This window comes from Marmota marmota, unplaced genomic scaffold (assembly GCF_001458135.2).
Source record: "Marmota marmota marmota unplaced genomic scaffold, marMar, whole genome shotgun sequence".
Taxonomy (NCBI): Eukaryota; Metazoa; Chordata; class Mammalia; order Rodentia; family Sciuridae; genus Marmota; species Marmota marmota.
Window position 1 is genome coordinate 2,765,492 of NW_026000076.1, and position 13,258 is coordinate 2,778,749.

The 13,258-nt window shown below is 31.5% G+C and overlaps 1 protein-coding gene across 6 annotated transcripts in view; it reads right to left on the reverse strand.

Moving 5' to 3' along the window:
* The window catches only part of Ptbp2 (polypyrimidine tract binding protein 2), a 71,543-nt gene that overhangs the window by 12,143 nt on the left and 46,142 nt on the right, over positions 1-13,258 (reverse strand). For all 6 annotated transcript variants that reach the window (XM_048814401.1, XM_048814400.1, XM_048814403.1 and 3 more), the window contains one exon: positions 12,925-13,120. In XM_048814401.1, coding sequence (XP_048670358.1) covers positions 12,925-13,120 — 196 coding nt within the window. The remainder of the gene's footprint in view (positions 1-12,924; positions 13,121-13,258) is intronic.

A 13,258-nucleotide genomic window follows, 5' to 3' on the forward strand; every position in this document is an offset into this window, starting at 1 on the left:
TTCTCCATATTAAATACTATAGCTATTATTAAATTTCACAAGCAGTTTAATAATGAATATTTTCATTTTTTGCCAAGATACATACATATAAAGATACACTTCTAATTCTTAAGTAAACACTCACACTTAGTAATCTTTTTCTTGAATTCTTTTGGAAAGGGACCTCTCCACACTTTTTTTTAAACACTATTTTGGTACTTCAGACAGCTCTGGCCAAATGCACACAGTATTCAACTTAAGTTGACAACACAATTATTTAATAGTAGTGGAAATTCCAGATGTAGTCATTATATTGTCAAATCATTTCTTTGTTTTCCTGCCTTTAATTGGCTCTTAGTAGGAAAAAAAAAAGTAACTTAAAATTCAGTTAAATTCTATGGTCTTTATGAGATCCAAAGTTGATAGCAAAAAAAATCAAAAAACAAAACCACCTGAGGCAAGTGCTCAACCTATAACCACTTTCCTACGATAAAAACAAAAAATCTATTTCATTTTGGACAGCCATGACATGATTCACAGGGTCCACTAACCCAGAAAAACTTAACTGAAGAATTAATTAGACAGATGGGTACCCAGATTAAAATAACTTCTGAATTCCTAGAATTTTCTTGACTCTTGACTCATACTATTTCCTATTTATTTAAAATACTCTATCTCCTGTTTATTTACTGGAATTGTTTTGAACTTTGTATCCCACAGTGAAGAAGTTTTGAAACTTTTCTTTGTCAGAAGCCCTTCTACACTTTTAAAAATTACTGAGGATCACAAAGAGCTTTTGTTTATTGGGGTTATATCTAGTGACACCTATCATAATAGAAATTAAAAATTAAAACCAAGAACTTCTTTTTAAAGATCACACATCCTATTGACCTTCCGGGTAATACAGAATATTCCACCATGAGCGAGAAAATAAAAGTGAAAAATGCCAGATACATTTTGTACTATGAAAATAGTTTTGACTTAGTGGACCCTATGAGAAGGCATCAGGGACTTCCAAGGATCTCTAGATAACATTTTGCAAATATTGGTATACTTGGCATGGTGCTTTGTATAAAAGAATTCCTAAAAAAAAATACAAACAAATTTTAAAAATGAATTTAACTCACTTCAAAGAAAAGAAAATGCTGTAATATATGACATTTTTAAAAATGTTAAGGTACATACTTAAATTATACATTACTGGCACTTGCAAAATTTATAGTTCTAAGTCCTTGTTGACTTTTCAAAAAAAATCACAAATACATAAAACATACAAAATTCTATAAAAATTCAATCATCTAAATATATAATTTTTGTGAAAAACTGATACATTTCTATCATGTCAATCAAATTAAATAATCTAATTAGAGATTATTTAATTTACCAATAAATTCAAATATGGTAGAAAACTTGCTAAAAAACACTTAATATTTAAAAAATAATTTCTTAAAATGTGTTTTTGTCTTGCGATGTGGGTTGTTATAATGGAGATAACTTGGTGGTACAGTATTATTTAGAATATCAAGTCTTAACATGACAAAATTATTATTGGGATTAAAAAAATTAATAATTAAAATGAATTTAACATGGCAAGTAGGAACCCCCCCTTTTTAGTATGGAAGACATAAAAGATTAAAAAAAACAAAAACATTCTTGCCAAAAGGAAAAAAAAAATGCAGAAAAGCTGTATTCTAACAAATGATAATGTTCTTTAGCAAAAAGACTGGCAACTATCCAATAAAGAAAAGCTGAGACTCAACAGATGCAATTTACTTCCCTCTAATAAGGAGGTAATAAAAATCTTAACCAAAAAGTGGAATTAAGCTGGGACACTCCCACTGTTGTTACAAACACTAATTCATAGTCCCCCACTTTTTTCTTTATTACCTTTCTTGCCCACCATGATACTATGTAAGGTGATCTGTTACATCAAAGGATCTTTCTATATTTCAAACAGTCTGTACTAGAGTGTTCTTTAAGAGACAAGGGGCAGTTACCATCTGCTTTTTCCCCCCAGCATCTGCTCTTAATGCCAGTAATATGGTTTTTTTCCTTATTATTTCCTTCTCTGAGCTGGTAACTTAGAAGAAAACATACACTACCTTTATAAAGTTTTAAATCACTAGGGTAGTTTAAAATTTTACTGGACTTTTAAAGCCTCTGAGGATAAGTAATATACTCTTCTCTGAAAAATTATTGTTAATCAGATAAATAAAACACATTATACTTAATCTAAATTATGTTTGTTGCAATGAAAATATAAAAACCAATTAGTATGTAATCCCAGCAACTCAGTCCAAGGCCAACATGGTCAATTTAGTGAGTCCCTGTCTCAAAAATTTTTTAAAAAGTGCTGGGAATCATTCAGTGGTAGAGGACTCCTGAATTTAATCCCCAGTACTGGGGGTGGGGGATATAAAAACCTACAAAATACTTCATGATGTTCTATTCTTATTATAATAAATTCTGCAAAGAATTCTGCACTGTATTTTTCATGTAAATGTGAACTTCTAAGTATAACATAATAATTTTACCATTTTCACTTTGTCAAAGCTGTATAAAACATCATACACGTACACACACAGAGACTGGCTCCCAATATAGTATTTTTAGTTATAAAAATCATAATTGCAATGATTTGCATTTGTAGCTAAGTATTAATCCATTTTCTGTTACTATAATCAAGTACCTGAAACTAGGTATTTACATTTTTTAAGTTCAGTTTTGGAAGTTGAAAGTCACATATCAGGCAAGCTCCATCTGTCTGGCCTCTGGTTATAGCTCCCCTGGCCGTGTTATAACATGGTGAATGGCATTAAGATGAGAGTGCATGCAAGGAGATATCACATGGCAAGATACTAATGAAGCCAAAAGTCAGCAACTGGGAAGTAGCCAGTCCATGGTTCATCTCTTAAGAATCAGAGTACCATAAGAACTACATCAATTCCTTCAGAGGGCAATACCTTCACCGACACAACAACCTCCACTAATCTCTCTCTCTTAAAGGTCACACCACCTGTTAACATTCCCATCACTGGGGACCAAATTTCCAACACACAAACCCTTGGTGGACAAATCATATCCAACCATCACTAAGGCAGAAGGTATGCTGGAAAAACCACTATTTACATATATTGATGATGAGAGATCAAAATGCCTGTTCTACTCCCAGGACTGTTATAAGGACAAAATAACATTGAAGAGCTTTTTTTGTAAATTGCCACATGCTGAAGAAAAAAGTACCACAGGGATCTTTTCCACATAAAATGATCTTCATTAGCTAGGCCACCCAGATATTCTGAGTGACGTAAAAATTTATAAAGTTTTCATGTTAGTTCTGATATTGTAGCATTACTAACCTTTCTTCCACTCAAAACTGATGATAGGGGTTGGTAGAGCAACTCAGTGGTAGAGCAACTGCCTAGTATGTGTAAGGCATTGGGTTCAATTCTCAGCACCTCATGTAAATAAATAAATTAAATAGAGATCCATTGGCAACTAAAAATAAAATTATAAACTGATGATAGCCACACAGTCATACATTGGACAGAAGGGATATAATTTAGCTATCCCTCTTTCTTTAAAGTCATATTTCACTGAAACACATAAGCATCCTTAAGTCTACACATTTTAACTAAAGAATTAAATGAGTTTTACTAATTTATTTCAAACCATTGACAATTTTTAATTGTGATTTCTAATTAACTTTATTTGAAAGTATTATATTTACAGAAAAATTAAAGACATTATGAAGTTTCTATAGAATTTGAGCACCAAATTTTCCCTTACAACATCATAGATTGTCATGGAATAGTTGGTACAATTAATCAGCCAATATATATTTACTGAAGTCTACACTTCATTCATATTTCCTTACTTTACACCTAATATTCTTCTTGTTTTTCTAAAATTCCATATCATATTTTGTTATGTTTCCTTAAGCAACTCTTAACTAATAAATGTTTACCCTGTGATTTTTAAAAATGAAGAATTTTATTTTTAATCCTTGCACTTGCCATTCTAAAACTTCCATCCAAAGTTAATTACATAATTTCTTTTAATCATTCTTCGCTTCCCTGATCAAGACATCTGGTAGTTAATAATCTTTATTACTTCTGTCCAGAACACCACTGGTGGTGGAACTCCAAAAGCCCCATCTAACTCTTTAAGTATGGAGTCCTAGATATGAAAGGCAATTCTTATGACATTTCATGTATTGGAAGTAAAAATTTGTTTTTTAAAAAATGATAATTTTGATTATTTCCTGAAACAATCCATTCCTCATTTTCCACAACCTTCCCATCAATACCTATTTTGTTCTCTGAAATCCACTCTCTTTTCTACCATTACCAACTATATTTTGCATTACAAGTTTGCTTTGTAATTCAAAATACAGTAAAATTTGTCATAATGGAAAAACCTCAATAACGCCTCAAAATCAATTTATCTCCCTAAACCTTTCCCCAAAGGGAAGAAAAAGAATGCTTTATTCATCAATATTACCACCCAATATTACTTTCAGAACTGCTATTCTATAATTATCAATAAGATAACTTTGTCTATATAAACATGATTTAAAAAAATCCCACTAAGACTCACAATGGTCCTTAAGAGTATCTCTTATTTTCTAATCCTCAAAATTTCTACTGTATTTTTGATCCAATCTAATAAAATAAATTCAAGGACTTAAGTTAGCTTCAGAAACAAATACTGGCTATCATGTTGCAAGCATCATTACAAGCCAAGCACTGTGCAAAATTCTTTGCACATATTAACACATTTAATTCCCACAACAACCTTAGATGACAGGGATTATGATCCTATCTATTATAAATGTGAAAGTTGAGATAATGAAGGCAAACCAGATTTTGAACTCTGGAAAGTTGAAACTGAAGCCTATAATTATGCATAATGCCTGGCTAGAAACATTTCCCTTTGGGTAACACTTAATTCCGAAACTACTAACCCATTTCTCCTTCCTTTCTGTGGCATATTTCTTCATACAATACTAGGTACTTTTTAAGAATCATATTTATATCCTTACTCTCTTGCAATTTGATACCCAATTATGATAATTGCTGGATTAAATGGTCACTTCTAATTTTAATCATATTTGTTTGAGCCTTCAATATCATACCTGTGGCCTCTGAATTCATAACCTCACAGAACTCTTAAATTCTAGACAAAATTTCATATGGTCTGGTGGAGTTCTCTACATTTCATAAATAATCATATCAAATGCCATATGGTGTTACTTTTATATTTAATGTTGCCCATATTTATAGTAACATTGTTTTCTCATTTCCTACTTCTACTTTAGATTCACAATTATATCTTACTTAGACCAACAATCTCTGATCTAGTAATCCCAGTCTCATTTTCAAGTAACAGCCTGGAATCACTGTTGGTGTATTAAAACTGAACTGATCAGTTTTACTCAACTGCTTAAAAACAGCTGATGATTATTCACAGCAAAAGTTCTTAGCCAATTTTTTCGTCAGTTACTCCTCTGATCTGGTGAAGGCCAAATACCTTAGACTTAGTACATGCTGTCATGAGATGTTTACAGATATGCTGAAGCTCTCATCATTTGATCTTTAAAGACACTAGTAATTCCAGTATAAAATTCACATTTCTTGGATAACATTGTTTCTAAGATCTTGTCCCACATAATTATTTGTAGCATCACTACCTTTCATATTTTTCCAATTATCCTATGCATCACTCATAACATTTGCCAGTCCTAAAATATGACCTTTACTGTTACATATGATGCGTTTCTGACCCATAAAACCCTCACAATTTCTCCTTTCGATGGAAAAAACACTCATTGTGTTCTAATACAATACTTATACTATGTATTATTTCAGTTTGCCTCTGCTACACTCATTTAATGCTTTCACCAGAATGCAAGTTTTGAAAACAGAAGCATTATTATTATTCTGTGTCCCTGCAGTACCTAGAAGTGTTCAAATAGTGTAACAAATGAATTATCCAGGATGCCAATGAGGAGAAGCAGAATCCTTCTAGAAATATGAAATATACATGGCAATTACTTAAGAAGGGCATGAGAAAATCTGGAAAAGTGGGGAAAACAGGAAGGGTATTCACAGAAGGAGTGGGGAAACAATGCCTCTTCTAAATTAAGAACAAGACCCAAGTGAAATAAATAAAAAGGATTAGAAATAAAAGGTAAAAAAATCTCAGGGGGAAAAAAAATCAAGAATGTCATCCAAATAAAATGTCCTATCCGTATCTTATAATTTTGTAGAGTATCTTTAGAGTTGATAGTGAAAATCTCATGTATAGTTTTTACTTCTTTGGATAGAGACCCATTTTATACTGAAGTCATAAACACAGTTTTACTTCTACTAAATGCAGAAACAGCAGTAATTTACTTCTTTAGAATTTTTTTCTTTGATTTAGCCATCCCATATAAAATTATCAACCCTTAAAAACAAATTTCTTCAAAATAAAATCTACAATCTGATTGTATTTAATACTACCTTCTGTATCCAAGGGCTAAAGTTGATTATCTCAGAATTCAAGGTATTTGGCCTTAAAGTACTAAGTGTAGGGTGAATATAAGAGAGGGTTTTCAAATATCTGACAAGACTGTCATGGGCAAAGTAAAGGAAGGTAGATACAAGATTAATAAATAGAAGAAATTTCTTAAAACTACAGCTGAGAACAATATAATAAGAAAGATCATTAAGGGCTGGGGTTGTTCAGTGGTAGAGCACCTGCCTAGCACATGTAAAGCACTGGATTTGATTCTTAGCACCACATAAAAATAAATAAAATAAAGGTATTATGCTCTATCTACAACTAAAAATAAAATTTAAAAAATCTGAGAATCTAAAAAATAAAAAAATAAAAAATAAAAGAAAGATGATTAAGAACTTCATGAAAAAATTCTACGTGGGATAGTCAAAAGAATGCTTATGAATAACATTTTTGTCCTATAGTAATGGCATATTATTCAGAACATGGTCAATAAGTAAGACCGAATTGATGTAATAACTTTTATCTTCTACTGTTTACATTATGGCTGCAGTCCATAATACTTCGTAAGTACTCAACTACCCCACTTCTTAGAAACTGGTATATACGTATTCTCATTACTCTTTTCATTGGGGTTTCCTTTTAGGATAAAGTACTTAATTGCCTACATCACATTAGTTAACTGAAAATAGCCTTAACTAAAATTTATGAAAATACCAACCAGTATTTCCATTCTTTCTAAGCTCTGAAGCTACTGAAAGGTTCATTAAAAAAAATTAGCAACAGAATCATTGATGAATAGTGAAACTCTGCATAGCCTCAAATTTATTAATATCTAAAAGACAACAATGAACCTTATTTCCTTAAAATATATAAGCTTTACCTATATCCATTTCAAAAGCTATATGGTACTATTACCTAACTGCTACATTCTAGCATTTGTGGTTCTAGCATTTGTCTAGCATTATAGTTCTTCTTCTCATTATTCCAAAATGAGGAAATATAAAAGCACACATACAACAATGTTCAACAAAAAGGTGTTTTTCTGTACATCTCATAGAATCATATTAAAAATGACTAAATATGCACAGACTACACATATACACCTATAGGGGAAAAAAAAAACATCTAAAGGATGTTAACTCTTTTACTGAATAATTCAGTCATAGATGGAGGCTATTTTCTTTTCATAATTAGCTGTTAAGAAATAACCTACTGGTGTTTACTAAGAAAATTTCATACTTTCTGGTTTTTTATTTAATGGGAATGAATTTCTTTGAGAAACCTGTCTAAATTTTAATTAACTCTGTTTAGTCCTTTATCCTCTTCCCTTCCATTTATGGGCAGCTGAGGTAGGATAATTACATACAATAATAATAAAATTTCAAAATAATAAATGAAAAAATAAAATTGTTCACTTCTAGGCTAAGATCACCATCTCAACCACTCTGGGGCTACCAGAACCTGGGAACAATGAACAGATTATGAAATTTAAAGCAGACATGGGGAAAAAAAAATAATAAAGCAGACATGGGAAAGAATCAATGCTTTACCCATCATAAACTGTTTTAAATATTTAACCAAAAATAAAAGCTGGACACAATTTGTTCCATTTGAAATTAGCAAATAAATATAAGAATTTAACTGTGTTGCACAAACTGTTAAGGTAAATAGTTATAGCTTATGAAGGAGAGTTCTATTTTATATTTTCAATTAATCTAGAAAGAATACATATAGTAGAGTGAAAAATCTTCACACCTGCTTTTTGGTATAATAAATTAAGGCAGAAACCATTAGTGAACACTAAAAACATTAGCAGAAAAAATAATGGAAGGATCAATGTGGCTACCAGAAACTACAATATTTGTTTTTCTTTGGGGGTGGGGGTGGGTTGAATCCAGGGGCACTTAACCACTAAGCTACATCCCCAGCTCTTCTTACTTATTTTTTAAAATTTTGAGACAGGGCCTAACTAGGTTTCTGAGGCTGGCTTTGAACTTGCAATTCTCTTGCCTGCGCCTCCTGAGTAGCTGAGATTACAAGTGTGTACCGCCGCCACACCCATTACCACAACCAATCTTAATGCATCACTAAAATTGCTAAAAGTGGATAGCCAGCTGTTATATGCCACTTACTGAGACAAATATGATGAACCACAAACACTTACCATTTTTGCTAGAATTTTTACCAGAATCTGAATGTAACATAGTTTTTGGAGCTGACTCCTAGTTTACCCACTTCAGCAAACAGAGAAACAAATTAACATGATATTACAAAGAAACAGACCAATTTAAACTATGGAACTTCCAGAACAGTAACTAAGTTATTTCATTAAATCAATGGATCTGAGTTGGAAGCAGAAGACTTAAAAACAGAAAATTTTAATATGGCTAGGTATTTGGTAATATTAAGAAGTCATCTGTCAATTTTGTTAAGTGTAATGATCATATTATGACTAAAAAAATGAAAAACTTTTTTCTATAGCAGTAATTTGCAACTCTCACTACACAGGAAAACAGTCTTGGGATCTTAAAAATACTAATGTCCTGGACCAATGCCTCCCAGTGATTCTCAGTGTGTGGGGCAGGGCCTAGTGATCTTAATATGCAGCAAAAGTTTGATTAACACTAATTAAGGGCTATTTACTTTAATTTAAAAAGATTTACTTTATCTCTTTACAACTGTCATCAGATCGCCAACAAAAGTTTGCTTTATCTTTAAGACTATATGATAATAATGGCTATTATTTTATTTAAAGTACATAGAAAATGCTAAAGTAAGTATTCTTTTGATGCTTTATATACCCTAATTTTTAAATATAGACAACATGATCATGAAAAATTACTTCTGGCAATTTTCCTAAAAGTGATCCACCCCCTAATAAATTAACTACACTTTTTAACATGACAAAAATGATCATTATAATGATGTCTTAATTTATAATCTCAAGGACTTTTGACCACCTTGTTCTTTGAAATAGAATATGTGAATGACTAATAGTCTGCCAGATTTATGATTATGCATTTAGATGTCAGATTTCTAACTAATTATAAAGCACTGTCTCCATTCTTTGGATAAATTACATTTTCTGAGTTACTGTGATCCTAGCACTAAAGAAAAAACGCAAACTAGGTATAAATAGTAGCTTTAAGAAATAACTGTTTAAAATAAAATTTGTAATACTAATTTGAAAGTAAGGAAATACAGTCAAGAGGCTAGAAACACACATACACACAGTGAATCTGCTTCTGAATATTTAGCAAAAGAGTTATCAATTTATATTTGTGTCTGCAAATGGACAATTTTCTGTTGATATGAAGTATTTAAGGAGATACCAAACAATGAACGTAAATCCTTAATTCACTTTGTAAGAACTACATCATATTCTAACAGGAAGAGTCCAGACAACTCATTCAAGAATTGTAAATATCAAATAAGTATCTAAAATTTGCAAACTTGGGCTGGGGGTGTACCTCAGTAGTAGAGTGCTCACCTAGCATATGTTAGGTGGTTCTGGGTTTGAGCCTCAGCACAAAAAAGAAACGAACTAGTTCATAATACAAATTAAACAGATACTTTCCTATCAAATTAATATCATATGGAAACAGAATAACCATTCATTTTAACTTAAATTAATACTGTCCTTCTGGGAAGAACTTTCCAAAACCATCAATAGATTTTAACAGTTTCTTTGACTCAATAGTTCTTGTTCTAAAAATCCAATCTAAGGAAATAATTTGGAGGGCAAAAAGTCCTATACAGGTTGTTTTAGTAAAGTACAAAAGTAGACTAATTTACTTTCAAAAGTATGACAATTCAATACCATAATGTATAGATATAAAATTTTTATTGTTAGAAGTTCTAATTAAATTTACAATTTCTAAAAAATAACACAAAACTACAACTACAGTATGACTTCAATTTTCTATAAAAAAGTATTTTCACAGGTAATATCAAAATATGAGTGGTTAATTATAAACATCAATACTAAAGAGTCTATGATTTGATTATTTTTTTTTTTTAAAGAGAGAGTGAGAGAGGGAGAGAGAGACAGAGAGAGAATTTTTTAATATTTATTTTTTAGTTTTCGGCGGACACAACATCTTTGTTTGTATGTGGTGCTGAGGATCGAACCAGGGCCACACGCATGCCAAGCAAGCGTGCTACTGCTTGAGCCACATCCCCAGCCCTCTATGATTTGATTTTTAAAGTACAATCACTTACTTTCAAAGCAATTTGAGAATGCTTACAATAAAAACTCCTGTTATAAAAAGATACAAAACCATTAAAATAGGCAAAACATGAAGGTATTTAGGAAAGGTGAATTCACCATGTTTTCACCACCAAATGTTTTCCTTTTTCTTATCATACAGAAATGCCAAAACAAATTATGCTATAAAAAAATTCAATATAAGACTGGAAGACACTAGACAAATTTATTAAGAACTAAGCAACGGGGCTCAGTGGCAGAGCACATGTGTACAATATTCAATGCCTTGCATTCCAAAATAAAAAAAGGAAAAAACAAAATAATAATAACAGCAACAACCAAAAAAGAACTAAGCAACTTAGCTCAATGGTACAGTGTCTGCGTGATATGCTTAAGGCCCTGGGTTTGATCCAAGGCACTGTGTGCAAAACAAAAAACCTGAGACATTTACATGCATTTAATGCAAAAATGTAATACACTAAAAAAATGAATATGAGCATGAAGTATGAAGTAAGATAGAAGGTAAATTGTGCTAGGGTTTTGTTATCTTCTATAAAAAATATTTATTATTTCTTTAAAAATTTCACCCAACTCTCAAGATCACAGGGATGGGGGTGGGGTTGATGAATTCCCTAGGAGAACAATCAGGTAACTTCTAAATACAACTTACTCAGAAACCAAACACATCCAGCATAACCAAATGGGCGAACACATAGATTCTTAAGAGTCCAAGGAAATGATTACTATGGTTCATGCTTGATGCTAGATGGGAGTTTCTTGGTATTTTATCCTTAAATTATTTCTTTAATGAGTTGCACATGAATTTTTAAAATTTTCAGAAACCACAAAATCAGTGCTAACATCTCCTTTATTTGACTATTGTAAGGATTCTTATATAGCTGCCAAGTGCCTGGCAGAATGCCTAAGACCTAGAAACTACTCAGTAAGTAAATGTTGATTGATTCTATTTTCTTCTATAAGTTAATATAAATTGTATCAGTAGAATTTAATGACAGATAGTAAGAATTAAAAGCAAGAGTCATGTATCATTCACTGTCGTCTCAATCTTGACCTTGTCTTTAAAAACTGTATACTCCAAAATAGTCATGTTATTAACTTGCAAGCCAAACTGAAGGCTTCAATTCAACTAGGCCCATATAGCAAGAGAGATTCTGTATGGAAAGAGTGTTAGCAACCTAAAGTTTCTATTACAGCCATGATAAATACTGTGGCCTATGCCAGACACATCAGAAAACTGCAAGGGTCATTTTTGTTTGAAGTCATCAGAATCACCTTCAAATATCAACTGCTCATTTGCACATTCTAGTTTCTCATTTCACATACGTAACATTTATGCATACATACTTACAAATGAACAGCATTATTATTACAGCTCCATAGCAAATAAATATTTCCAAAAATCACTTCATTATAAGATTCTTTAAAATTACTTTGTAAAATGGACATAAACTAAACTCAAGAGTCAGTATGTCAACCAAAAACCTTGGATTGCATATGGAGGAAAAGAAAAGTGATTTAAAGTAATGTTACAAATACCAAAACAATCAATTTTCCAAACAGCTAAAATTCCATCTGAGCTGTAAACCACTATGATCATCTTACTTACAAAAATAGCATTTTCCCTTATTTTTTTCTTCGACCCCATCAACTATCAGTTGCATATTTCCATACTGTAGTAGATGGCTTAAATCCATGGTAGACAAGATAAAATGTAAATAAGAGAAAATGCAAATAGCAAAATATATTTTTTCAAAAATCATCATTTTAAAAATATGCTTCAAAAAACCTATACACCTACTCTAGTTACATGCTTTGTTTATTAACACATCACTGTTTCTATGCAGCACTAAAGTAAAACAGTAAGATGTTTCCCTAAAGAATAGGAACAAGGGTCTTAGGCCTAGACTTAGATACAGAAAGTATGACATCAAATTTGAAGCATAAACATATTATTAAAACTCTGATATTTTTTAATAAAACTTTTCTACTTTTGTTTTGGGAGAACAAACTAACACTATATTAAACAAATGAAGAATACTTTTTCTAACAGCATTCATATGCCTTCTCACGTAAGAAAAACAATAGGTCATAAAACCTGACATAATTTGTTAAAAGTCCAAAATGAGTGATTCATTATACTTACTGGAATTTAAGAGGCACTGTCCCATTTAACAAATGGGAGAAAGTGGAAGAGACAATAAAAATCATACCTAAAAGAGATGTTTCCTTGGCAAATGCTGCAGCAATAGCTGGGTCCAAGGCAGGCTGCCCATCTCCAGAGGGAAGATCAGGTCGAGTATAATCCCTACTTTTATCATTGTTGTATTTTACATTCAAATTCACAAGTTTGGAAAAATCAATCCTTAGGGTACAGCAAGCATTATAAATATTCTGACCATCTAGGGCCTGTAAAAGTGAATAAAATACATCAGTGATCTTTAATAACATTTGCAAATTAGCAAAACAGGAAAAAGATGCAAATTTCAAACATCATACTGTGCTGTTCTCACTGTAAATGTATTAATTTCCACCAAGCACTATTTT